The sequence below is a fragment of the Tachyglossus aculeatus genome, chromosome 6 (genome assembly GCF_015852505.1).
Source record: "Tachyglossus aculeatus isolate mTacAcu1 chromosome 6, mTacAcu1.pri, whole genome shotgun sequence".
Classification (NCBI taxonomy): domain Eukaryota; kingdom Metazoa; phylum Chordata; class Mammalia; order Monotremata; family Tachyglossidae; genus Tachyglossus; species Tachyglossus aculeatus.
Window position 1 is genome coordinate 49,056,468 of NC_052071.1, and position 25,227 is coordinate 49,081,694.

General features: G+C 52.4%; 1 protein-coding gene across 2 annotated transcripts; it reads right to left on the bottom strand.

The window, feature by feature from the left end:
• Window positions 1–10,050: 10,050 nt before the first annotated feature.
• CSTF2 (cleavage stimulation factor subunit 2) lies at window positions 10,051–24,355 on the bottom strand. Of its 2 annotated transcripts, XM_038748263.1 has the most exons (15): window positions 24,281–24,355; window positions 21,800–21,878; window positions 20,961–21,130; window positions 20,447–20,583; window positions 19,951–20,070; window positions 19,709–19,834; window positions 18,966–19,089; window positions 18,654–18,716; window positions 17,230–17,289; window positions 16,451–16,592; window positions 15,694–15,869; window positions 14,988–15,268; window positions 13,597–13,677; window positions 11,558–11,683; window positions 10,051–10,292 (listed from the first exon to the last, which is right to left on the bottom strand). In XM_038748263.1, exons 1-14 carry the CDS (start codon window positions 24,339–24,341, stop codon window positions 11,561–11,563), a joined length of 1,743 nt encoding a protein of 580 aa, XP_038604191.1. In that variant the 5' UTR covers window positions 24,342–24,355; the 3' UTR covers window positions 10,051–10,292; window positions 11,558–11,560. The 2 variants fall into 2 exon arrangements, with proteins under 2 accessions (XP_038604191.1, XP_038604192.1); XM_038748264.1 differs by lacking the exon at window positions 17,230–17,289.
• Between the last annotated feature and the right edge of the window lie 872 nt (window positions 24,356–25,227).

Sequence of the window (25,227 nt, forward strand, 5' to 3'; positions counted from 1 at the left end):
TCTTTTCTGTGCCTCAGTTACCCCATCTGTAAAATGGAGATTAAGACTCTGAGCCCTTTGGGGAAAAGGGACTGTGTCTGCCCTGATTATCTTGTATCTATCCCAGAGTTTAGAACATTACCTGGTACATAGTAGAAACTTAACAAATGCCACAGTTATTATTATCTATTATTACATTGCCCTGCTCACATTAGGCACTCATTGACTGGTCAGTTGCTAATAATAATAATAATGACATTTATTAAGCGCTTTTATGTGCAAAGCACTGTTCTAGCACTGGGGAGGTTACAAGGTGATCAGGTTGTCCCACATGGAGCTCACAGTCAATCCCCCTTTTCCAGATGAGGGAACTGAGGCACAGAGAAGTGAAGTGACTTGCCCAAAGTCACACAGCTGGCAAGTGGCGGAGCCAGGATTTGAACCCATGACCTCTGACTCCAAAGCCCGTGCTATTTCCGCTGAGCCACGCTGCTTCTCATGCATTATAGTTCCTATGGTGTCAGGCATATTTTCATTTTTATTCCCATTCTTCCTCACAGTCTGTTTTGTTTTAGGCCCAAACTAATTTCTTTCAGACCAGGCTGCATGGCTCGGTCACGGGGGAAAACCGGGAACCCCTCCACATCGGATCCCCTCTATACTGTGAGCTGCTTGTGGGCATGGAATCTGTGTGCTTATTGTTATATTGTACTCTCCCAAACGCTTAGTACAGTGCTCTGGTGACACAGTAAGCGCTCAATAAATACTATTGAATGAATGCATGAATGAATCCATCTGGAACGAGAAGGCAACAAAACTGCATTTAACCTCAGCTTGGATTCCAAAATACTAAAGGGCTAACTAAAGGAGTGGTACAGCTAGGGTCCTTTAAAAAGAATTTAGCTGTTAATAATTGTGATATTTAATAATGATGGCATTTACTAAGCGCTTACTATGTGCACAGCACTGTTCTAAGCGCCGGGGAGGTTACAAAGTGATCAGGTTGTCCCACGGGGGGCTCACAGTCTTCATCCTCATTTTACAGATGAGGTAACTGAGGCCTAGAGAAGTGAAGTGACTTGCCCAAAGTCACAGTCACACAGCTGACAATTGGCAGAGCCTGGATTTGAATCCATGACCTCTGACTCCAAAGCCAGGGCTCTTTCCACTGAGCCACGCTGCTTCAGCACTCACTATGGGCCAGGCACTGTGCCCAAACACTGGTGGACAACTTAATTAACTTGATTAAATGTACATATGTATATTAAATGAATATATGTTTGTACATATTTACTACTCTATTTTACTTGAACATATTTATTCTATTTATTTTATTTTGTTAATATGTTTTGTTGTCTGTCTCCCCCTTCTAGACTGTGAACCCGCTGTTGGGTAGGGACTGTCTCTAGATGTTGCCAACTTGGACTTCCCAAACGCCTAGTACAGTGCTCTGCACACAGTAAGCGCTCAATAAATACGACAATGAATGGAATAGACTGTGAGCCCACTGTTGGGTAGGGACTGTCTCTATATGTTGCCAACTTGTACTTTCCAAGCACTTAGTACAGTGCTCTGCACACAGTAAGCGCTCAATAAATACGATTGATTGATTGATTGAATAGAAACAAGATAGTAGGGTTGGACACAGTCCCTGTCCCAAATAGGGCTCACAGTCTTAATCCCCATTTTACAGATGAGGTAACTCAGGCACAGAGAAGTGAAGTGACTTATCCAAGGTCACACAGCAGACCAGTGGCAGAGGTGGGATTAGAACCCGGGGCCCTGTTCTTTCCTCTAGGCTGTGCTGCTTCTTGGGGAACCAGCTGTTGAGAATGTTTGGCCATGTTCCTGCCTGTTGCAAGGGGATGGATAAAATGATCTCTCAAAGCCCTTTCCAGCTCAGATTCTATTCATTCTTTCAATCAATCGTATTTATTGAGCGCTTACTGTGTGCAGAGCACTGTACTAAGCGCTTGGGGAGTACAAGTTGGCAACATATAGAGACGGCCCCTACCCAACAGTGGGCTCACAGTCTAGAAGTCACATTCTAAGAATATATTTGGTTAAAGGTTTTTTATGGGTGGTTTTGTGGGGGCGTTGTTTGTTTCCTATTTCCTCCACAGCAGAAATTGTCCTCAAACAGAAATCTTTGGCGTTTGCCTAGCAAATCTCAGGCTTCCCTTCTTCTAGGCAAGGGGCTTTTGTGGGCTTGTCTTTGACTTGATTGTTACGTTAAATGAAGGGGAAAGGAAACTGGTCAAAAACCCCATTGCCAGTCTCTCCTCACTTTGATCCTTTTAGAGATATCCATCGCTTGGAAAAGCGGGAGGGATGTGGTCACTATGGCTGCATTGCCGATATGGCTCATTGCCACCTCTTCTGCTTACACAAGCAGCCTCTCCTTCTGGGGTGACTGGGCTGCTGTAGTTGGTAAAATTGGGGATGGCGCGAGGGGTACGCTTTTCTCTGGGGAGAGCTATGGAGTTTACCGTACGCCAGGCACTGTAACAATCAATCAATCGTATTTATTGAGCGCTTACTGTGCGCAGAGCACTGTACTAAGCGCTTGGGAAGTACAAGTTGGCAACATATAGAGACAGTCCCTACCCAACAGTGGGCTCACAGTCTAAAAGTAACAGTAACACGCCAGGATAGGTACAAGCTAACCAGGTTGGACACACCACACGTCTCACGTTGGGCTCAGAGTATTAATCCCCATTTTACAGATGAGGTAACTAAGGCACAGAGTAGTTGAGTTACCCTAGGTCACATAGCATTTGTGGAGGAGCCTGAATTAAAAACCGGGTCCTTCTGATTCCCTAGTCCATGATCCATCCATTAGCACGTGCTGCTTCTCAACTGAGGGGAGGAAAGGGAGGAGAGGAGCCGAACATTTAGGGGCCTAGGACTGCTATGGGGAAGGGAAAATTGGTCCCTTTATCTCCCCTTTCCCCATCCGTACCCAGGGAATTTGGAACCACTTGAGGAAAGTTACGCGACCCCGTGTCCTCCTTCCACACACCCTCCAAGCTAGCTCTCTTCCTCCCTTCAAAGCCCTACTGAGAGCTCACCTCCTCCAAGAGGCCTTCCCAGACTGAGCCCCCTTTTTCCTCTCCTCTTCCCCATCCCCCCCGCCCTACCTGCTTCCCCTCCCCACAGCACCTGTATAGATGTTTGTACAGATTTATTACTCTATTTCACTTATACATATTTTACTATTCTGTTTATTTTGTTAATGATGTGCATTTAGCTTTAATTCTGTTTGTTCTGACGACATGACACCTGTCCACGTGTTTTGTCTTGCTGTCTGTCTCCCCCTTCTAGACCGTGAGCCCGTTGTTGGGTAGGGACCGTCTCTGTTGCCAACTTGTACTTCCCAAGTGCTTGGTACAGTAAGCCTGCCGGTCTCAGCTCCGCAACACCGCCAAGATCCGCCCTTTCCTCTCCATCCAAACTGCTACCCTGCTCGTTCAAGCTCTCATCCTCTCCTGTCTGGATTACTGTATCAGCCTCCTCTCCGATCTCCCATCCTCCTGTCTCTCCCCACTTCAATCCATACTTCACGCCGCTGCCCGGATTGTCTTTGTCAGAAACGCTCTGGGCATGTTATTCCCCTCCTCAAAAATCTCCAGTGGCTACCAATCAACCTACGCATCAGGCAGAAACTCCTCACCCTCGGCTTCTAAACTGTTCATCCCCTTGCCACCTCCTATCTCACCTCCCTTCTGTCCTTCTCCAGCCCAGCCCGCACCCTCCGCTCCGCTGCCGCTAATCTCCTCACCGTTAGGCCTCGTTCTCGCCTGTCCCGCCGTCGACCCCCGGCGCACGTCATCCCCCGGGCCTGGAATGGCCTCCCTCCTCACATCCGCCAAACTAGCTCTCTTCCTCCCTTCAAGGCCCTACTGAGAGCTCACCTCCTCCAGGAGGCCTTCCCACACTGAGCCCCCTCCTTCCTCTCCCCCTCCTCTCCCTCTCCATCCCCCCCCGCCTTACCCCCTTCCCTCCCCCACAGCACCTGTATATATGTTTGTACGTATTTATTACTCTATTTTACTTGTACATATTTATTGCATTTTATTCTGTTAATGTGTTTTGTTTTGTTCTCTGTCTCCCCCTTCTAGACTGTGAGCCCACTGTTGGGTAGGGGCCGTCTCTGTATGTTGCCAACTTGTACTTCCCAAGCACTTAGTCCAGTGCTCTGCACACAGTAAGAGCTCAGTAAATACAATTGAATGAATGAGAGTATAAATACGATTGAATGAATGAATGAATAGGGACCATCTCTATATGTTGCCAGCTTGTACTTCCCAAGCGCTTAGTACAGTGCTCTCCACACAGTAAGCGCTCAATAAATATGATTGAATGAATGAATGAATACGGACTGTCTCTATATGTTGCCAACTTGTACTTCCCAAGCGCTTAGTACAGTGCTCTGCACGCAGTAGACACTCAATAAATATGATGGAATGAATGAATGAAAGAATCGCCAATCCCCCCAACCAACCCCATCCTTTGGCTCACCTGGATTTTGATGCGGAAGAAGCAGGACAGCGTCTCCCCAGAGGCCCACCCTCCTCAGTGCATTCCCATCCAACCCCTCCCCTGCATCCCACCCCATTAACCTGTCCCAGAGCCACCTCTCATCCCCCTCCCCACGTCCCCTCCTCACAGCCTCATCCCAGTGAGGCCTGGGAATCCCCGGCTCCATCCCGGGGCAGTTTTCCTTCGGCCTTGACCCGTTCCTGACCCGGGCACTGCCCCTCTGCGCCATCACTATCTCCAGAGGCCCGGTCTCCCTGCCGCTCTCTCCGGGAGCGGGGGGCTCATCTTCTCCTACTCCCCCAGACTCACTGGGAAAAGGAGAGGAGTGGGCTTTCTCCTTTTTCTCTCCAAGGCCGCTATTGCGTTATCCCACCTCTCCTATCCTCTTTCCTTTCCTTTGAAGCCCATATCATCCACCTCTACCACCCGCTCCAATTATTAGCCACAGTCATCTACCACCCCCCAGGCTCCTCCTCCAATTTCCCTCCCCATTTTGATCCCTTTCTCACATTCCCTCTCTCACTCTCCATCCTCTCATTGATCATTGTGGGCTTCACTATCCATCCATCAATCAATCACTCGCATTTATGGAACGCTTACTGTGTGCAGAGCACTGTACTAAGTGCTTGGGAAGTACAAGTTGGCAACATATAGGGACGGTCCCTACCCAACAGTGGGTATCCCCGATGATCCTCCCACTGCCGGTCTCCTCTCATTTCTCTACTCCAATGACCTGCTTCATCCTTGCTTCGCGTGATCGCAGCATGTTAGCCCTGTGTTATCCACGTGACCGCCGTGTGATATCCTCTACCACCATAATAATAATAGTTATTATTATTAAAATAATAATAAGCACTGAATAAATACCATCATAATAGCAAATCGGGTTGGGCACAGTCCCTATCCCCATTTAACAGATGAGGTAACTGAGGCACCGAAAAGCTAAGTAACTTGCCGAGGTCACACAACAGGCAAGTGGCGAAACTGGGATTAGAACCCGTGACTTTTTGACTTCTAAGCCCATGCTCTATCCACCACTAGAGAAGCAGCATGGATCAGTGGAAATAATAACTATTATTACGGCATTTATTAAGTGCTTACTATGTGCCAAGCACTGATCTATGTAATAATAATAATGGTGTAGATATTTGTTAAGCACTTACTATGTGCCAAGCACTGTTCTAAGTACTGGGGTAGATACAAGGTAATCAGGTTGTCCCAAGTGGGGCTCACAGTCTTAATCCCCATTTTACAGATGAGGTAACTGAGGCCCAGAAAAGTTAAGTGACAACCAAGGTCACACAGCAAACAAATGCAGAGCTGGGATTAGAACCCATGTTCTCTGACTCCTAAACCCATGCTCTTAATAATAATAATGATGATGGCATTTATTAAGCACTTACTATGTGCAAAGCACTGTTTTAAGCGCTAGGGGGAATACAAGGTGATCAGGTTGTCCCACGGGGGGCTCACAGTCGTCATCCCCATTTTACAGATGAGGTAACTGAGGCCCTGAGAAGTTAAGTGACTTGCCCAAGGTCACACAGCAGCCAGGATTCGAACCCATGACCTCTGACTCCCAAGCCTGGGCTCTTTCCACTGAGCCACGCTGCTTCTCTGCTTCTCAATGGCATGCCCATGTGATAATAAAACAATAATAATAATAATAACGGTATTTGTTAAGCGCTTACTATGTGCAAAGCACTGTTCTAAGCACTGGGGGGTATACAAGGTGATCAGGATGTCCCACGTGGGGCTCACAGTCTTAATCCCCATTTTACAAATGAGGTAACCGAGGCACAGAGAAGTGCCTTGCCCAAGGTCACACAGCTGACAAGTGGAGGAGTCGGAATTCAAACCCATGACCTCTGACTCCTAAGCCTTGCTCTTTCCACTGAGCCACACTACTTCTCCAATAGCCTCATGATCGCCTCATGATCCATGATCATGATCGCCGCATGATCCAATAGCCCCGTGATAGACTCATGATCGCGGTATGCCCCACACACGATCAGAGTGTGACACTCCCGTGACCACCACGTGATAGCATGGTGATGTCCCCTTTCCCCCATAATCATTATGGTATTTGTTGAGCGCTTGCTATGTGCCAGGCACTGTGCTAAGCACTGGGGTAGATACAGGCAAATCGGGTTGGACACAGTCCCTATCCCCATTTTACAGATGAGGTAACTGAGGCACCGAAAAGCTAAGTGACTTGCCAAGGTCACACAACAGGCAAGTGGCGAAACTGGGATTAGAACCCATGACTTTTTAACTTCCAGGCCCATGCTCTAGCCACCGCTAGAGAAGCAGCGTGGCTCAGTGGAAAGAGCTCGGGCTTGGGAGTCAGAGGTCGTGGGTTCTAATCCTGATTCCGCCACATGTCTGCTGTGTGATCTTGGGCAAGTCGCTTCACTTCTCTGTGCCGCAGTTCCCTCATCTGTAAAATGGGGATGAAGACTGTGAGCCCCCCTGTGGGACAACCTGATCACCTTGTATCCCCCCAGCGCCTAGAACAGGGCTTCGCACATAGTAAGCGCTTAACAAATGCCATTATTACTATTATTACGCCATGCTGCTTCTCGTATCCCCAAGTATTGTGTAAGCGTTTTTATTCATTTTGCCATTCCTGCCTGTGAATATTTTGTGTTCGTGAGCCCACTGTTGGGTAGGGACTGTCTCTGTATGTGGCCAATTTGTACTTCCCAAGCGCTTAGTACAGTGCTCTGCACATAGTAAGCGCTCAATAAATACGATTGATGATGATTAGAATCTGCGCCTCTTGCCTTTTTCACTCAATCCCTAGTTCATTCATTCAATCGTATTTATTGAGCGCTTACTGTGTGCAGAGCACTGCACGAAGCACTTGCGCTCTAGAAACGAATTATGTGCTTTTCACCCATTAATGGAATCAAACCTGTTCACGCCTCTGTTTGCCCTGAAACCCCTCTTGTTTTAAATAACAAATTCCAGGAACCTCCCTTTGGACCCTGGGGTTATCTGATAAATGTCGGGGACCCCCTTCACACCTGCAATCCACTTCATCTCGCCCTGAAAGCCTGTCGACTTGCCCAAGGTCACAGGGCAGACCAAGTGGCAGAGCTGGGATTAGAGCCCATGTCTCACCCATGTCACCCGTGTGATTTTTCTGCTGCTGCTCATTCCTTCATTCAACCGTATTTATTGAGCGCTTACTGTGTGCAGAGCACTGTGTAGCGCAGTGGAAAGAGCACGGGCTTTGGAGTCAGAGGTCATGGGTTCAAATCTCAGCTCCACCACTTGTCAGCTGTGTGAGTTTGGGCAAGTCACTTAACTTCTCTGGGCCTCAGTTCCCTCATCTGTAAAATGGGGATGAAGACTGTGAGCCCCATGAGGGACAACCTGATCACCTTGTCACCGCCCCAGCGCTTAGAACAGTGCTTTGCACATAGTAAGTGCTTAATAAATGCTATTATTATTATTATTATTATTAATTATTATTATTATTATTACTAAGCGCTTGGGAAGTACAAGTCGGCAACATAGAGAGACGGTTCCTACCCAACAGTGGGCTCACAGTCTAGAAGAGTCACAGTCTAGGCTCATGGGAACAGGCCATGCTGGCCATGAGACCGCTGCGTGAAAACCCCTTGCGGCCCACGTGACAGTCAGGTGATATCTCCGTATGCACCACATAATAATAATAATGATAGCATTTATTAAGCGCTTACTATGTGCAAAGCACTGTTCTAAGCGCTGGGGAGGTTACAGGGTGATCAGGTTGTCCCACGGGGGGCTCACAGTCTTTATTCCCCATTTGACAGATGAGGGAAGTGAGGCACAGAGAAGTGACTTGTCCAAAGTCACACAGCTGACAGTTGGCGGAGCTGGGATTTGAACCCATGACCTCTGACTCCCAAGCCCGTACTCTTTCCACTGAGCCTCGCTGATGGCATTTATTAAGCGCTTACTGTGTGCAAAGCACTGTTCTAAGCGCTGGGGAGGTTACAAGGAGATCGGGTTGTGTCACGAGGGGCTCACAGTCTTCATCCCCATTTTCCAGATGAGGGAACTGAGGCACAGAGAAGTGAAGTTGGGGATGAAGACTGTGAGCCTGTGGGACAACCTGATCACCTTGTAACCTACCCAGCGCTTAGAACAGTGCTTTGCACATAATAAGCGCTTAACAAATACCAACATTATTATTATTATTGACTTGCCCAAAGTCACACAGCTGACAATTGGCAGAGCTGGGATTCAAACCCACAACCCGACTCCAAAGCCCGGGTTTTCCACCGAGCTACGTTGTGTGTGTGCATTTTTATCCATTTTGCTGTCCCTACCTGTGAATATGTTTATATTTGTCATCCCCTGCCTTTCCCCCTAAATTCCTAATTGCACTCTGAAAATGTACTATGAATTTATCACCTATTAATTGAACCAAACCTATCTGCCCCATGTTTGATCTGAAACCCCTTTGCTTTAACAACAAAATTCCTGTCCCCTTCCTTTCAGCCAGGGGCTTATCTATTAAGTATTAATTGCCTCATCCCCATTCATTCATTCAATCGTATTTATTGAGCACTGTACTAAGCGCTTGGGAAGTACAAGTCGGCAACATATAGAGACGGTCCCTACCCAACAACGGGCTTAGTCTAGAAGACATCTTTTGGAAAATTTGATGATTGCCCATTGATGGGCTGATAGCACCTGAGAGTGTACATATCTGCAAATGTCTGTCTCTCTCCCTCTAGACTGTAAATTCATTGTGGACGGGTAACGTGTCCGTTTATTGACGTTCCCGTGGGTCCTGCCCTATTCACCAAGTTGTCGCCTGTTGTCAGTGGGATAAGATTTGTGCTGAATAATCCGTCAGGACCCTCAAGTGAGAGGGTCAATTGGCTGCAGCGGGAAGTACATGTCTTGGAGGCGGAGTGCGGTGTGAACTATTTCTCTTGGGGCCGGGTTATAAACCTCCTCTTGCTCGGGCTGTGCCAGAATCAGCACTTTTCAGGATTTTGGCACACTGACAGGAAAGAGACTGGAGAGCTTTGGTCCCGACAAGCTCTATTAACACAAAAACCCACAAAGAAATCCGGCCTGATCATCCTCATGAGCCTGGCCCCTGCTAATATTAAAATGCACTGCCAGATATCAGACTTTTCGAGGCAAATCCGAAGCCCAGCCGTGCAGGGGTGGATATTTAATGGTTCGACGGCTCCCAATGGAGTTGATTTCCTAGTCCCTACTGGTAGAATCAGCAAGCAGGGAAGATGGGTGGCTTGCGAGGGGTGGGCCAGCGGTAGAGGCGACAAACCAAAACATGATTTAGGAAATCGTTACTCCTGAGACCCCCGGACAAAGACTCTGAACAAGAGAAGCCAACTAGAAGAGTAGGAGAAGTAACGACCTAAAAGGCAACCAGGTTTCTGGAACAATGGGAACAACCTGGCTGCGGGAAAAGCACGAGGCCCATTCGAAAAAGGCGTTCAGAGCTCGGCCTCCCCAGCCTGGAATTCTATGGAGAAGAACAAAAAAATCCCTTTTAATGTCGATGGGGCTGAACCCAATTCCCATTCCAAGTTTATTTGCAGACTGACACATGCCAATGACAGTGACCACGGAGGGAAAAGGAGAATAGGCAAGGTCTCCTTGGCCCGCCCCCAACGGGGGAAGAGCCTGGCCCCAGCTCCTCCGCCACCACTGTCGTCCCCGTCCATTGTTTGTCGAGCTGCGGAAGCTGCCAGGTCCCGTCCCTTCTTCTTGCTCAGGGACTGGGGGTCCGGTGGAACCTGCAGGGGTAAATCGAGTTTTGACAGAGACCGTTAGACGACATGAAATGGCCAGTGACCAGAGAAGTCAGCCATCCCTGGGGGCTTTTCTTTGCGTGGTCGGGGTGGGTGGCTGCCCTGCTGCCTCGCCAGGGCTGTAAAGAGGAGCCCAGGGACTCGGAAATCTGCGGGGGACGGGAGACGGGCAGAGTGACCGAAGAACACGGGGTCACGGAAGGAGAGTGGCCAAAAGAATGACTCGGGAGAAAACCAGAGGTAGGGAGGGAGAAAGAAGAGGACGATGGACATCGCCCATCCCAGGCACGAAATGGCCATCTCTGTTCTCTCGTCGCTGGAGACGAGAGCCAGAATGTGGCAAGCTTGGGCAGCCGGAGTTCCCCCGGGGAACGGCAAGGCGGCCCAAGATTTTTCGAGTATTTCCCAGGCCCGAGACCCTGGACCGTGTGCTCTCACTCAGCCCCACAGGGATACCCGTGGCTGGCTGAAGTCAGGGGTTGGCAGCCACCAGTGCATGTGCTGCCTTCTCGTCTCACGGTCCCTGAATGGCTTTTTGACACGGCTTCCCCTTCCCCTCTGAGCCCTCTACTCTGGGAGGAAGCCGCCTGATGGGAGGAGGCCACCCAACTCTGCTCTAGGTGGTGCTGGAAGGAATACAGCCGGCAGCGGGATGGAATTTGCCATCTGATGGGAGTCAGCACAGACTGGGGCAGCCCGTCTCCTTCTGGGTGCATAGCCAGGTGGCATCATCTTCTTCTCTGGCTCGGGACCCTACCAAAAATCACCCTTCTGAGCCTGCTCAGGGCATGTCCAGGGCTCTGACTGACCATTTACATATACTTGGCAACCCCGTGTGGGGCAGAAAGCGCCCTGAACACCCCACCACAAAAGGACCAGAGGTGTTGCTTCCCCTGATGCAAGAAGCCGAGGGGAAGGAAGAAGAGAAAGACGCATCTGCTCCGGCCCAGGGACCACGTGAATTTTGGCTCCAACTGGGAGACCGAGTGTGCAGCGCAGAATAATAATAATAATAATGATGGCATTTGTTAAGCGCTTACTATGTGCAAAGAACTGTTCTAAGCGCTGCAGAAGTTTTGGATATTTGGCCTTCGCCCTCTGGAGCTCCATGATGAGCCCATGGGGGCACTGAACATCCACACAAGGCCCGGGGCCCTTGCAAGTCAGATCGGAGAAAGCTTGGGGGGGACCTGCTGCCGCTGGGGAGGGTGGGGAAAGGTCAAGCGGCTCCGGGGCGTGGGCGGCCTTACCTCTCACGGGGCCCCCGTGGACTTCTGTATCTGTTCTTTGAGGATCAGGATGCTCTGCCGCTGCTCGGGAGGCAGCATGGCGATCTGGTCCGCGGTCAGCTGGAGGACCTGCATGATCAGAGCAGCCTGCGGGACCACAAGGGAGACCGTTAGGGAGCGGCCGGGCTGGCCACCACGCGCCGGTCACCTCGGTGCCAACTCGCGGGGGGAGGCGAAACAGGAAAGGGACCGGAGGAAATAGAAAAACGGCCCCAAGAGCAGTAGGAAGCCAGAGGCTGCAAGGAACGGCTGGCGGAGAATGAAAAGCACTCAGAGTCAGGAGACTGGAAACCCCAACACCCTTGCTGGATGAAAAGTCACTGGGGAAGCTCTGTGGGAGCCCTGGGAATCATGGGGAAACAGTGTGGCCTAGCGGAAAGAGCGTGGGCCTGGAGTCGGAGGACAAGGGTTCTAATTCCGGCTCTGCCACTTTCCTGCGGTGTGACCTTGGGCAAGTCACCTCAACATCTCTAGGCCTCAGCTTCCTCATCTGTAAAATGGGGATCCGATACCCGTCCTCCCTCCCGCTTAAACTTAGATCCCCATGTGAGACGGGGACGGTGTCTGATCTGTACTATATCGATCCCAGCGCTTAGTATATAGATTGCTTGATACCCAGCAAGTGCTTTAACAAATAAGTCAACTATCACTGACTTGCTTCTGCCAACTGACTTCTGTCACCAACTCTTCAATTCCCTCCACTTGGAATGGCAGTGGTTCCCGACAACGCTTTCAATAGAAGAGCGGCAAATGACCATCGTCTCTTTTGGGGCTACAGCCTTCTTTTGGGGGGCTCTGGTCTGCCCAGCCTTCACCCTAACCCTGTCTCTACCTCCGAACTTAACCAGACTGAGGCAGCCTCTAAACTGGCCTCCGTGTTGGAGTAGTAATGATGGTACAGATTTAAGTGTCCACTGGGCCTTATCCACTGTACTAAGCGCCTGGGGCAGGACAACAGAAGCATTACATCTTTCATTGTCTTGGCGGAGGAATAGGAGAGGAGAGACAAATGTAGAGAAGCAGCGTGGCTCGGTGGAAAGAGCCCGGGCTTTGGAGTCAGAGGTCATGGGTTCAAACCCCAGCTCCGCCAGTTGTCAGCTGTGTGACTTTGGGCAAATCACTTAACTTCCCTGTGCCTCAGTTACCTCATCTGTAAAATGGGGATTAAGACTGTGAGCCCCCCGTGGGACAACCTGATCACCTTGTAACCTCCCCAGCACTTAGAACAGTGCTTTGCACGCAGTAAGCACTTAATAAATGCCATCATCATCATCATCAAATGTACAAAATATTTACAATTTATCAGAGCACGTAAAAAGACAGTACAATAAGTTACACATGCATATGTGCAAGTAGCAGTAGCATGTATTGGATGTGTACTACTAGAAGTCGGGGAAGTATAGTATATAGAATTGACGCATTTCCTGTCCAGAAGGAGCTTATGCTCTAAAGGGGGAAAAAAAGATATAAAATACATTTTCAGCTTGAGTGGTCAAAATAAAAAACTGAGCGCACATATGTGTGTATATATATATATATATATATATATATAATAATGATGGCATTTATTAAGCACTTACTATGTGTAAAGCACTGTTCTAGGCGCTAGGGATCAGGTTGTCCCACGGGGGGCTCACATATATATATATATAATGTTCATGAACTCACTGTGGGCAGGGAAAATGTCTGGCCAATTCTATGGTATTGTTGTCTCCCAAGTGCTTAGAACAGTGCTCTGTGCAAGTAGGCACAATACATACCACTGATGATGAGTGCTAAGGTGGGTAGGGCAAGGATACTTGGGTGCTAGAGGTGGCCCGAGTTATAGGCTAATCCCGTGCTTATGTATCAAGAAAGAGCCGCGTCACGGCCAACTGAGGGCCAGAGGAGGGTCCTGAGTAATGGTGGAGAGAGGAAGCCTAGAGGCCTGCCCTCTCAGGGGGAGGAGTGAGGAGAGATCTACGTCACTCCCCTCTCTACAGACTGAATCGGAGACTTACCTTCTCATGGTCTTGGGGAGTGACCTGGCTCTGGCCAGGGCTGAAGCCCCCGGGCTGTCCTCCTCCCTGCATGCCGGGAACCTGTCGGCCCAAGAAGCAAGGTGAAGCGGGGTTCTGAGCCCAAGAAGCCCCAACCAGCAAAACATAGCCCAAGTGCAGACGGGGGTCCTGGGACCCTGGGGCAATCGGGCAGATGGGTGGGGAATGGCACGGAAGGGCCTAGATGGAGGTTAGCACGTGGGAATCGGGCTCGGTCATTACTAACGCGATGCCATCAACCGAGCACCGGCCTGCAGAGCCCTGTGACAAGGAAAATGTCCATGGGGGAAAGATGCCAGCATTCTGGGGCCAGGAGCGTTCGGGGGTCCCACAGTCAAGTACCGAGCGACTGCCGGCCGGGTCTGGGGAGATTGAAGAAGGAGCACGTGTGGTCCCAGCTGCCAGGCAACTGGCTCCCCTAAATTCAGCATTCCTCATTCGCCTTGATTCAGTTGGCTCAGAGACCCCAGGAGGCAAATCAGAGAGCTGCCCAGATGGGCAAGGGCAGGTCTCTTGGGGTCACAAGAGCTCTGACCCCAATACAGTTTTGAAATGGTGACGGGCCTCCCTCTCTGAGAACTCCGACAGCAGGAGCGGGAGTTGGGCGGAGGTAGACCGGAAACAGGGTGAGCGGCGACGTGCCGAGATGAACGGATGGCAGAGCAGCTTGACCGCTTTCCACTCTCCACAATCCAACCCCGGCCACCGAGGCAAGATTCTGCTCGGGAACCTTTTGGACACATTATTTACCCCTTTGAAGTCTGGTCCCGGACAGAGTCCGACTTTAAAATCTGAGGTAAGCTGAAGTCCTCAGAAGTGTTAACTACTTTACATTTTTGCATTTTGCGCGTTGCCAGATTATCCTTCTACCTACATAAAATCAACTGGAGCTGAAGGAGAGTCACATGGCCTGGGGAGGACCACAATAAGTAGCAAGCCAGTCACCGGACCTCGACTCCTTTTATCACTCAGGGTCTCCTGGGAACATCAGACAAGCCCAGTGGGGCCTGGACAGACCCGTCCCAGCACTGATCTGGACTGCGGTGGCCCAGGATTCGGGGACGGCGGGGAAAAGCAAAGACTTCGCCTCGAGCCGGGAGCCTGCCATCTCTCTACTTACAGTGAGGACCAGATAACCCAGAAACTTCTCTGTACCAACTAGTTTTGATCTCTCCTTTCACCAAATCCCTATCAGGGCTGCTAATGAGAGCTAAGGACCAGCCCTTCCCCTTCCTTTAGCTCAGGGAAGGGACTAAGGAGCAGAGGAATGACAGAAAGAGGGGAAGGAAGCTTCGGGACCTGGGGTGGGACCGGATAACAGAGAGCTGGTGGACGCAGGGGGCTGCCTTTACCTGTCTGGGCCCCTGAGGGCCACTCGCCCCCATGTTGATGGGGCCGCCGGGACCCTGGATGCCCCCAGGCATAGGACCCCTGGGTCCAGGCCCGGGACCCCTGGCCTCCATGCCACGTGCTTCCATGGCCCTGGTCTCCATGCCACGGGGCTCCAAGCCTCGAGCTTCCAATCCCCTGGCCTCCAGCGCCCGGGCATCCAGGCCTCGGGCCTCCATGGCTCGGGCTTCCAATGCCCGGGTCTCCAGGCCGCGGGCATCCAACCCTCGGGGATCTCTTCCCCCTGTGGGAAAAGTTGTGGCGTTAGAGACACCCCGGGGAACTGGAATGCTGCCCCGGCTGTTACCACGATGACTGAGGGGACCACTTTCCAGCGCTAGGCAAAGGACTGTTGCAGATGACGACGTCTACCTCTCCATCCTCTCGCGGCCCCACCCAGCGCGCTCTCTCTCTCTCCTCATGACCCCGCAGCTGCTTCGTGAGCTGGCCCGCCCTTCATTTGAGCCCCGTTAAATCTCGTGCAGGTGAAAGCTAAATATCAGCGGCCCACCGCCCCCGGCCGGCTCCTGCTGCCTGGAGCACACTGGTAGGAAAATCACTCACAGCGGGGTCATTATCTGCAGCCTCGGAAAGCGGGTGAGGCGCTTCCTCCGCCACTAGTTCCAACCGACCTCCTTCCCTTAACGCGGCCCCTCGTCGCCCGCTTACCTCGGCCGTCCATGGGCGGGCCTCTCTGATCTAACATGGGCCCCCGGGGTTCTCCCATCAGCGGCCTGGGCTCACCCATGGGCCCGCCTCTCATTTCGTGGGGGGGAGGGCCGCGGCTATCGTGGCCCGGGACGTGGTGCATGGCTGGGCCTTGGTGAGGGGGTCCCAGGTAGCCTCTGCAAGCGGGGAAAAGACAGACACATTAGACCCGGGACCGGCCCCATCTCGTACCGGAGTACGCCCAGGGTGGGGCGGAGGCCGGACTCTCCCGGCACTGAGCAGGTCTCAGCTATGGGAGATTCCGCGACGGCGGGTAAGAGCAAAGACTGGACCCGGTGGGTCCCGTCGAAAACAAGCGCCAGCCGGCAGAGAGGGCCGGTTCACCTGCACAACCGGGACCCCCGCGCCTCTCACCGACAGACACCGCCACCCGCCCAGCCCCAGACCCTCTTCTTTATCAGTGGCCGGGAAGCCGAGCAGCTTGTGTCTCTGGGTGTAGGAGTGCACGCTCCCATTCTGGAGCGCTAGATCGGGAAGGAGTTCTGAAACGGTAGCCAGGTGCCGTGGACCTCCGGCCCCGCCCCGGGAGGCCGAGGCGAAGACGGAGGGACCGGGCAGAGGTAACCCACCGGCACGGCTCAGCGCCAGGGGCCCAGCTTCTCTGCACAGTGGCCCAGGAGGGAGGCCACAGGAAGGCTCGTGAGCCGCATCCTGACGGGGCTGAGAGATGTCTTCCCTCCGATTTCTTCTCACTCACCTGGGCTCGACTTCCCCAGTGACGGAGAGCAGGGTCCCTCCCCGCGGGTCATTCGGAGCGTCCCCCAGGAGGCCTCGGGGCGGCGGGCCGCCTGCAGGCATGGGTCCCCGCTGCATCGGGGCCCTGGGATCTGGCATGGGCACTGTCAGGGAGACAAACGGCAGGGGAGGAGTGGGAAATGACTCACGTGCAAAGAGAGACCAGTCGCACCTTGAAAGCCCTCTGACCTTCAGGCAGACACCTTCGTGCGGGTGAAAACTCACCACAGTTACACTCTCCTGTCAGCGGGGCTAGAACCAGGGGCTGGGTGGCGGCTGTGCTGAGCCTGGGGAAGGATGGACGGACGGATGGATGGAATCGGTCTTTAAGAGCCGAATGCAGGGCAGCCCGCTTAGGACCGGCACTTCAATCTGCCAGAATTTGAGCTCCGGGGTTTCCCCAGGAGTTGGCATTTCAGCCCACTTTATCCAGCCCAGGAGACACCTCCGAGCGTCCGACGGCCCTGCCGAATCTTCCAGAACCCTCCTGCTCTTCCATGATTTTCCTTGCTCAAAATTGCCGTTCCATCCAGGCCTCCTGACACCGGGAACTCCGGGCAGGTCAGCCCAACTCCACCGTCCCCAGGCACCGTGGTGCAAGTGTGCCCCAGTGGCCCCAAGGAGCGTCCAACACATGCCTTGGGGTTTAGGACGGAAGGCTGACGGCAAAGCTCAGCTCTTCTCCTCTCATCCCACCCTGGACCCCCGCAAGCAGAGGGAACCCGCAGTTACTAAGGGTACCTTGAACTCGCTCAATGGGTGCAGGCCCGGTGGGTCCCACGGGCGAGTGTTGTAGGGTCCCTTGGTGAGCAGCAGGTAAAGAGAGGGAGAAAGAGCAGACACATAAATAGCTTACACACACACACACACACCCCTGGAGACCTACATGTTCGCTTGGAGACACAGACACACACGTGCACCCACGCTAACACACACAGAGACACACAACGAAGACCAGGACAGAGCTGGGGACTGACACATATTCAACCACGCAGGTGGCTGTCAGCTCATTCCGTTGACTCATCCAGGCTGCACAAACTCCCAGCCTAGGTCCGTTTCACGGTGTCAACGTCCAGCTGTGTTGTGAAAGGACCACTGGGCTAGAGAAGCCAGCCAAGACTGTGTCCAACCTTTGTTTGTATTCACCCCAGCGCTTATTACAGTGCCCGGCACATAGCGAACGTTTAACAAATATCACAGTGATTAAATCTGCCGAATGAGGTCTTCTTGACCTGTATAAACGTTCCCCTGGCCTTTCCGTTGCTCACGGCCCACCTGTTCGGAGACTCTCCTGGGCTGCAGCAGAGGCCCGGCCGTTCCCAATTTGCCCTCTACTATGACCTAATTTCTATCCTCTCGGGGAAGGAAGTGGGTGGAGTCTCAGATCTCGCCCTCAGCAGAAAAAATTGGAAGTGTGCTCTCTGGATCCTGAAGAGGGACTTCACTTTAGAGAAGTCCCATCCAGGAAGTGGAGATTTGGGAAAGGAAAGATTCACACTACAGGAGTTATCCTGGTCCAAAGGGGCACTTGTGACGACAAGCTGAGCGCCGGACCACAGGACGCATGGCATGCTCATGGGACAATACCACACAGGTGGTAGGGGCCAGGAGAGACAGACACCCTTCTTTTCCCATCCCCAATACACACTGCGGGTCCTGTTGGAAGGGACAGGAGAGGCTAGGGTTAGGTGGGGAATGAAAACCTCCTATTACCTCTGATGGCAGACACAGGAAAAACCTAAAAGGAGTTGAGATTGGGTAGACTGGAGTTCGGTGAGTGCCCACGAGATGTACTTGCCTGACATGGTTGTGACACGGGACATGGCTACCTAGGGATAACCCTCCCTACCCCTTTCCTTCTGCCCGGGAAATCAGCCTGTGGCCCACTCAGACAAAATTTGGATTGAGACCAGGGCTCCTGGGATCCAGAGTCCAAGCTGCGCCGGCCTCTGCTCCCCCTCCGCCTCTGGTGGCTGTCTCTAGGAAAAAATTCACTCACATGGCCCACCGGGCACCCTGGCACCTGCCCACTCTTCACGCCCCCAGAAAAAGAGACAGAGAACCGCCGGTGAGGGAAATGGGATGGAGATCCAGCTCGGGAGGGCTCCTGGCTCGCTCTCGGAATCCGGCGTGGCCGGGCTAGCCTGGCGTGAACGTCCGCTTACCTTGTCCCCTGTCCAGGGGCACTGGTCCGCCTCCCGGCATACCGACTTGGGGCTGCATCCCTCCTGGTGGGAGCAAAGGCAGAGAAATTACAACTCGGACAGCAGCCGGGCCTACGGGCTCCCCCTAGACCTGTGACACCACGCAGGATCGTGACTTTAAGGACCATGCCCCTGACAGCCGCCGCCGCCCTCTCCTCCTCTGGTACTGACCCATGCCCAGACCGCTGAAAGGGCTGCCAATCCTCTGAAGGGGCCTCCGCTTTTCCCCACCACAGAAGAAGTGGGAACACCAGAGTCTTAAGGGACACCCACCTCCGGGTGCCAGGGGGCCCGGGCCGGGTCCTGGAACCGCGGCTGCCATCGGGCCTGGGGCTTGGACACTGGCCTGGAGAGGAGCCGGCATCAGAGGAGGTGCTCCGTTCACATGCAGGCCACCCTGGGCAAGGAGAGAAAACAGACAGTCCATGTGCCATGCCCCAAAGATACTGGTGATACTGACCACAAGAACCTCTTCAAACTGGTACGTGCCAACCAGCCCCTCCTTCAGAGCCAAACCACACCCGTCTTCCTATGTAATTAGAGGCAGAGTCCTTTCTGGATTCCAAGTCGCATTAACTGGGAGTCATTTCTGAGCATCAGGGGGCCATCATTCCCAGCTGAGCACAACGGGAACAAAAACCGCCCCCCGCCCCCGCCGGGCCTCGTTAAAAAGGTGGAAGGTGCCACTTTCTGGACTTTAAGTACCCCTGGATGGTTTATCTTGGGGAGAGAAAATACCCGGCATCAACCCAGAGGCTGATGGGGAAAGAAAGGGGATTTCTGGAAGAAATAGAGAGAAGCACCCAAGGCAGAGGTTCAGGGAGCATTCTGAGCTCCCTGGAGAAGGCAGGGTACGAAGGCAAGAAAATCAGGGGAAGGATCCTCGGCCTTCCGCAATCCGGGTCACGCCACACCCAGGAGCTGTGCTGCCCAAACCTCCTCTTAGATGGCCCTCCCGTAGCCGTGGGGAGGGCAACCACCTGAGGCAGATGCTCTCCAGCCAAGCACACGCCTACCATGGGCTGAGGCTGGGCGGCTGCGGGATTCTGCTGGGACATCGGGGCGTTGGGCCCGGGGCCGGGCACGGGCTGCGGGTTGCCCGGAATCAGAGGCGGGACGTTGGTCTGCCGGTGCAGAATTTTCTAGAGCGACAAAGGACCCCAGTGAGCCGCCGGGCCGGCGGGCCCGTCCCCCTGGGGTCCCCGCCCCGCAAGACAGGGGGCTGGGGCCTCCCTCTCCGAGACTCGGAATGACCCACCAGGGCAATCTCTGGATCCACAATCCTCATCACCACTTGGGCCTGCAGCAGGGCATAGGCCAACTGAGGATTCTGGAGCAGCATGTTCCGGGCTTCCTGGGGGCTGTTCTGGACGCACAGCTGAGAGGAAACAGACACCCGGTTAGGGCTGATGGGGGCTGCCCACGCTGGGACCCCTCACCCCCCACCCCACGGGGCAAGACTCCGGGAAGCACATTCCAGCCCCGGTGGGCCCCTCCTCTCGACTTGGTACTCTCTTGGCACGAGGGGAAAGAAGGGACCTTGAGGGGGCTGTTGGAGAATACGTGTGCGGGCACGCCTCCATGTCCATGGACAGCCGGGTGCACATCGGACAAACCCGCGGGGCCCGTGACTCTTGCCGATGCTGGAAGCGGTCCTCCTCAGACCCGCCCCCACCCCCAAGAAGAGCACCCCCTCCCCACCACCACCAGGCCTCAAGCCAAGTCCCCGCTGGCCTCCGGTTCTCCCCTCCCACCTTCATCTGCTTCATCAGTTCAAACATCTGCTCTGGGGGGAGGCTGGCGACGGCTCTGCTGATGGACTCGGGGGCATCCTCGGGATTGATGGGGTCTCCGTAGGGCGACTCTATGATGGGGGCTCCCGTGCCCAGGCCTGTTCAGGAAGAAAGGACCGCGACTGTGAGAATTAACGCGTTTGCCTCCGGACACTACTGTTCTCTCCCGAGAACTTAATCCAGTCCTCGGCACACAAGAAGCGCTCGGCAAACACAGGTGGGTGAGCTGCTCTTTAGTTGGGCTTTACCTTATGAAGCCTCTTGTCTGAGGCCCTTTCTGATCTCAGAAAGCTGGGAACGGGGTGGCCCGGGTGCTTAGTACAGTGCTCTGCACACAGTTGGCGCTCAATACATACGATTAAATGAATGAATGAACGAATAACCGTGGCCCACCACCATCCTTTAGGAAAGACTGATGCTGACATCCCGGCACGTTCCCCGCACGACTGAGCCCGCCGACGCCCACGGGACTCACTCTTTAGCTCCTCTTTGTTCTTCTCACTGGCCGCATTGTCCACACGCAACGCTCTTCCGCTGAACTCCCGCCCGTTCAGGTTCCGCATGGCGCTAAGCGCCGTTTCTTGGTCTTGGTACTCACAGAAGCCATAACCCTTCGGCTTTCCCGTTTCCCTGTCATACACCAACCTGGAGGCGGAAAAGAGGATGAGACCCTCCCGCGGTGGACCCAACGGGCCCATCCGGTGCAAGGGAAGCAGTGTCGCTTAGTGGAAAGACCACAGGCCTGGAGTCAGAGGACCTGGGTGCCAATCTGCTTGTTGTGTGACCCTGGGTAAGTCACTTTTAACTTCTCCGTTCCTCAGTTCCCTCATCTGCAAAATGGGGATTAAATACCTATTCTCCCTCCTACTTAGACTGTAAGCCTCACGCGGGACAGGGACTGTGTGCAACCTAATTAACCTATCCCAGCACTGAGAACAGTGTCTGACACATAGTAAGTGCTTGACGAGTACCATTTAAAGAAAAAAAATAAAGAGGCCTGTAGGGTTCTTGATTATTTCATTACCATCATCCTCCAGCCTTCGCCTGGCCTGCTTTTGGGGGGCGGGGGGTTGAGGAGTGGCACCCTCATTTTGATCCTGCTACTCAGGCTCTTCCCCTCTGAAATCCTCTCCCAACAGGGTCAAAGCAGCCCTAATTTTACAGCTGGAGTGCAGCTGCCATGGCTCCCGCCGGGAAATTCAAAAGCAAGTACTTCCCAAGCGCTTAGTACAGTGCTCTGCACACAGTAAGCACTCAATAAATACGATTGAATGAATGATTGAATGAAAAGTAGCCAAAACAATCGAGTCTCACCTGAAACTGACAACGGGTCCCACTTCGGAGAAGATGTCCTTCAGCTGCTCCTCTGTAGCCTCATATGGGATGTTCCCCACTAAAGAAAAGAGCAATCAATCATTTAAGGGCTTTTTTATTGTATTTGCTAAGCGCTTACTATGTGCCAGGCACTCTACTAAGCGCCGGGGTAGATACAGGGCAAGCAGGTTGGACAAAGTCCCCGTCTCACACGACACTTGGTCTTAATCCCTATTTTACAGATGAGGGAACGGAGGCCCAGGGAAGTGATCTGCCCAAGGTCACATGGCAGACCAAGTGGCGGAGTCGGGATTAGAACCCAGGTCCTTCTGACTCCCGGGCCTGCGAGAAGCAGCGCAGCCCATCGGCAAGCAGTGTGGCTCAGCGGAAAGAGCCTGGGTTTGGGAGTCAGGGGTCACGGGTTCTAATTCTGGCTCTGCCACTTGTCAGCTGGGTGACTTTGGGCAAGTCACTTGACCTCTCAGTGCCTCAGAGACCTCATCTGTCAAATGGCGATTAAGACTGTGAGCCCCATGTGGGACAACCTGATTACCCTGTACCCCCTCAGCGCTTAAAAGAGTGCTTGGCATTCATTCATTCAATCGTATTTATTGAGCGCTTACTGTGTGCACAGCACTGTACTAAGCGCTTGGGAAGTACAAGTCGGCAACAGATAGAGACGGTCCCTACCCAACAACGGGCTCACAGCCTAGAAGGGGGAGACGGACAGCAAAACATAACACGTAGGCAGGTATCAAAATCGTCAGAACAAATAGAATTATAGCTATAACAAAGAGAATTATAGCTAGGCACATAGCTTGGCACACAGTTTGCACTTAATAAACGCTATTATTATTACTATTAACAAGAGCCCGGGCTAGGGAGTCAGAGGATGTGGGTTCTAATCCTGGTTCCACCACCTGCCTGCTGTGTGACTTTGGGTAAGTCACTTAACTTCTCTGTCCCTCAGTTCCCTCATCTGTCACCCAGGGATGAAGACTGTGAGCCCCCATCTTCCCTCCTTCCCTTCCCCACAGCACCTGTATATATGTATATATGTTTGTACATATTTATTACTCTATTTACTTATTTATTTTACTTGTACATATCTATTCTATTTATTTTATTTTGTTAGTATGTTTGGGGTTTTCTTCTCTGTCTCCCCCTTTTAGACTGTGAGCCCACTGTTGGGTAGGGACTGTCTCTGTATGTTGCCAATTTGTACTTCCCAAGCGCTTAGTACAGTGCTCTGCACATAGTAAGCGCTCAATATGATTGATGATGAGCCCCACATGGGACAACCTGATCACCTTGTATCCTCCCCCCCCCCCCCCCCGCCACAGTGCTTGGCACACAGTAAGCGCTTAACAAACACCGTCATTATTATTATTATCTGTCTGCTGCGTGACCTTAGGCAAGTCACTTCACTTCTCAGTTCCCCCATCTGTAAAATGGGAATTAAGACTGTGAGCCCCACGTGGGACAACCCTGGCACACAGTACGCGCTTAACAAACACTGTCATTATTATCTGTCTGCTGTGTGACCTTGGGCAAGTCACTTCACTCTCTGTGCCTCAGTCCCCTCATCTGTAAAATGGGGTTGAAGACCGTCAGCCCCACGGGAGGCAACGCTTAGAACAGGGCTTTGCACATGGTAAGCGCTTAATAAATGCCATTATAATAATAATGATGATAATCAATCAGTCAATCGTATTTATTGAGCGCTTACTGTGTGCAGAGCACTGGACTAAGTGCTTGGGAAGTCCAAGTCGGCAACATAGAGAGACGGTCCCTACCCAACAGTGGGCTCACAGTCTAGAAGGGGGAGAGAGGCAACAAAACCAAGCATATTAACAAAATAAAATAAATAGAATAGATATGTGCAAGTAAAATAAATAGAGTAATAAATACGTACAAACATATATACATGTGCTGTGGGGAGGGGAAGGAGGTAAGGCGGGGGGGATGGAGAGGGGAAGGAGGGGGAGAGAAAAGAGGGGGCTCAGTCTGGGAAGGCCTCCTGGAGGAGGTGAGCGCTCAGTAGGGCCTTGAAGGCCCTACAAATTATTAATTAATTATTATTAATAATAATGATGGCATTTATTAAGCGCTTACTGTGTGCAAAGCACTGCTCTAAGCGCTGGGGAGGTTACAAGGTGATCAGGTTGTCCCACGGGGGGCTCACAATCTTCATCCCCATTTTCCAGATGAGGGAACTGAGGCGCAGAGAAGTGAAGTGACTTGCCCAAAGTCACCCAGCTGACAACTGGCGGAGCAGGGATTTGAACCCACGACCTCTGACTCCAAAGCCCGGGCTCTCTTCCACTGAGCCACGCTGCTTTTCTAACCTTGTATCCGCCCCGCCACCCCCACCCCGGTGCTCAGAGCAGTGCCTGGCACGTAGTAAGCGCTTCACAAATGCCGTTATGATTGTAATTGTTATATGGTGGTCGTCGTCGTCGCCCCCCCGACGGGCCTGACCGAAGACGGAGCGCAGGGAGCGGTCCACCGCCGGGTCCCTCACCGACAGGCCCGCCATCATCACCCCGCCCCGGGGGATGCCGGGACACGCGCCTCGCGTCACTTCCGGGAGACCGACGCACGCGTCACTTCCGGGGAACCACACGCTCGCGTCACTTCTGGGGACCGACGCACGCGTCACTTCCGGGGGAATCCAAGGTCGCGTCACTTCCGGGACTGGCAGGCGTGCGCTGCGCACGTCCCGCCTGGTGGTGGTTTGGGTGGCTGGGCGGGCGACCGAATTCATTCATGCATTTATTCCATCGTATTTATTTATTACTCTATTTATTTATTACTCTATTATTTATTTATTTGTTACTCTATTTATTTATTGCTCTATTTATTTATTTATTACTCTATTTATTTATTGCTCTATTTATTTATTTATTTGTTACTCTATTTACTTGTTTATTTTACTTGTACATATCTATTCTACTTATTTTATTTTGTTAGTATGTTGGGTTTTGTTCTCTGTCTCCCCCTTTTAGACTGCAAGCCCACTGTTGGGTAGGGACCGTCTCTATGTGTTGCCAATTTGTACTTCCCAAGCGCTTAGTCCAGTGCTCCGCACACAGTAAGCGCTCAATAAATACGATTGATGATGATGATGATGGTGGCATTTGTTAGGCGCTTACTATTCACTCATTCATTCAATCGTATTTATTGAGCGCTTACTGTGTGCGGAGCACTGGACTAAGCGCTTGGGAAGTCCAAGCTGGCAACATAGAGAGACGGGCCCTACCCAACAGCGGGCTCCCGGCCTAGAGGGGGAGACAGACATTAATACAAATAGATAAAACAATCAATTACAGATATATACAGATAGATACCTCTGTGCTGTGGGGAGTCATTCATTCAGTCGTATTTATTGACTGTGAGACTGTGAGCCCACTGTTGGGTAGGGACCG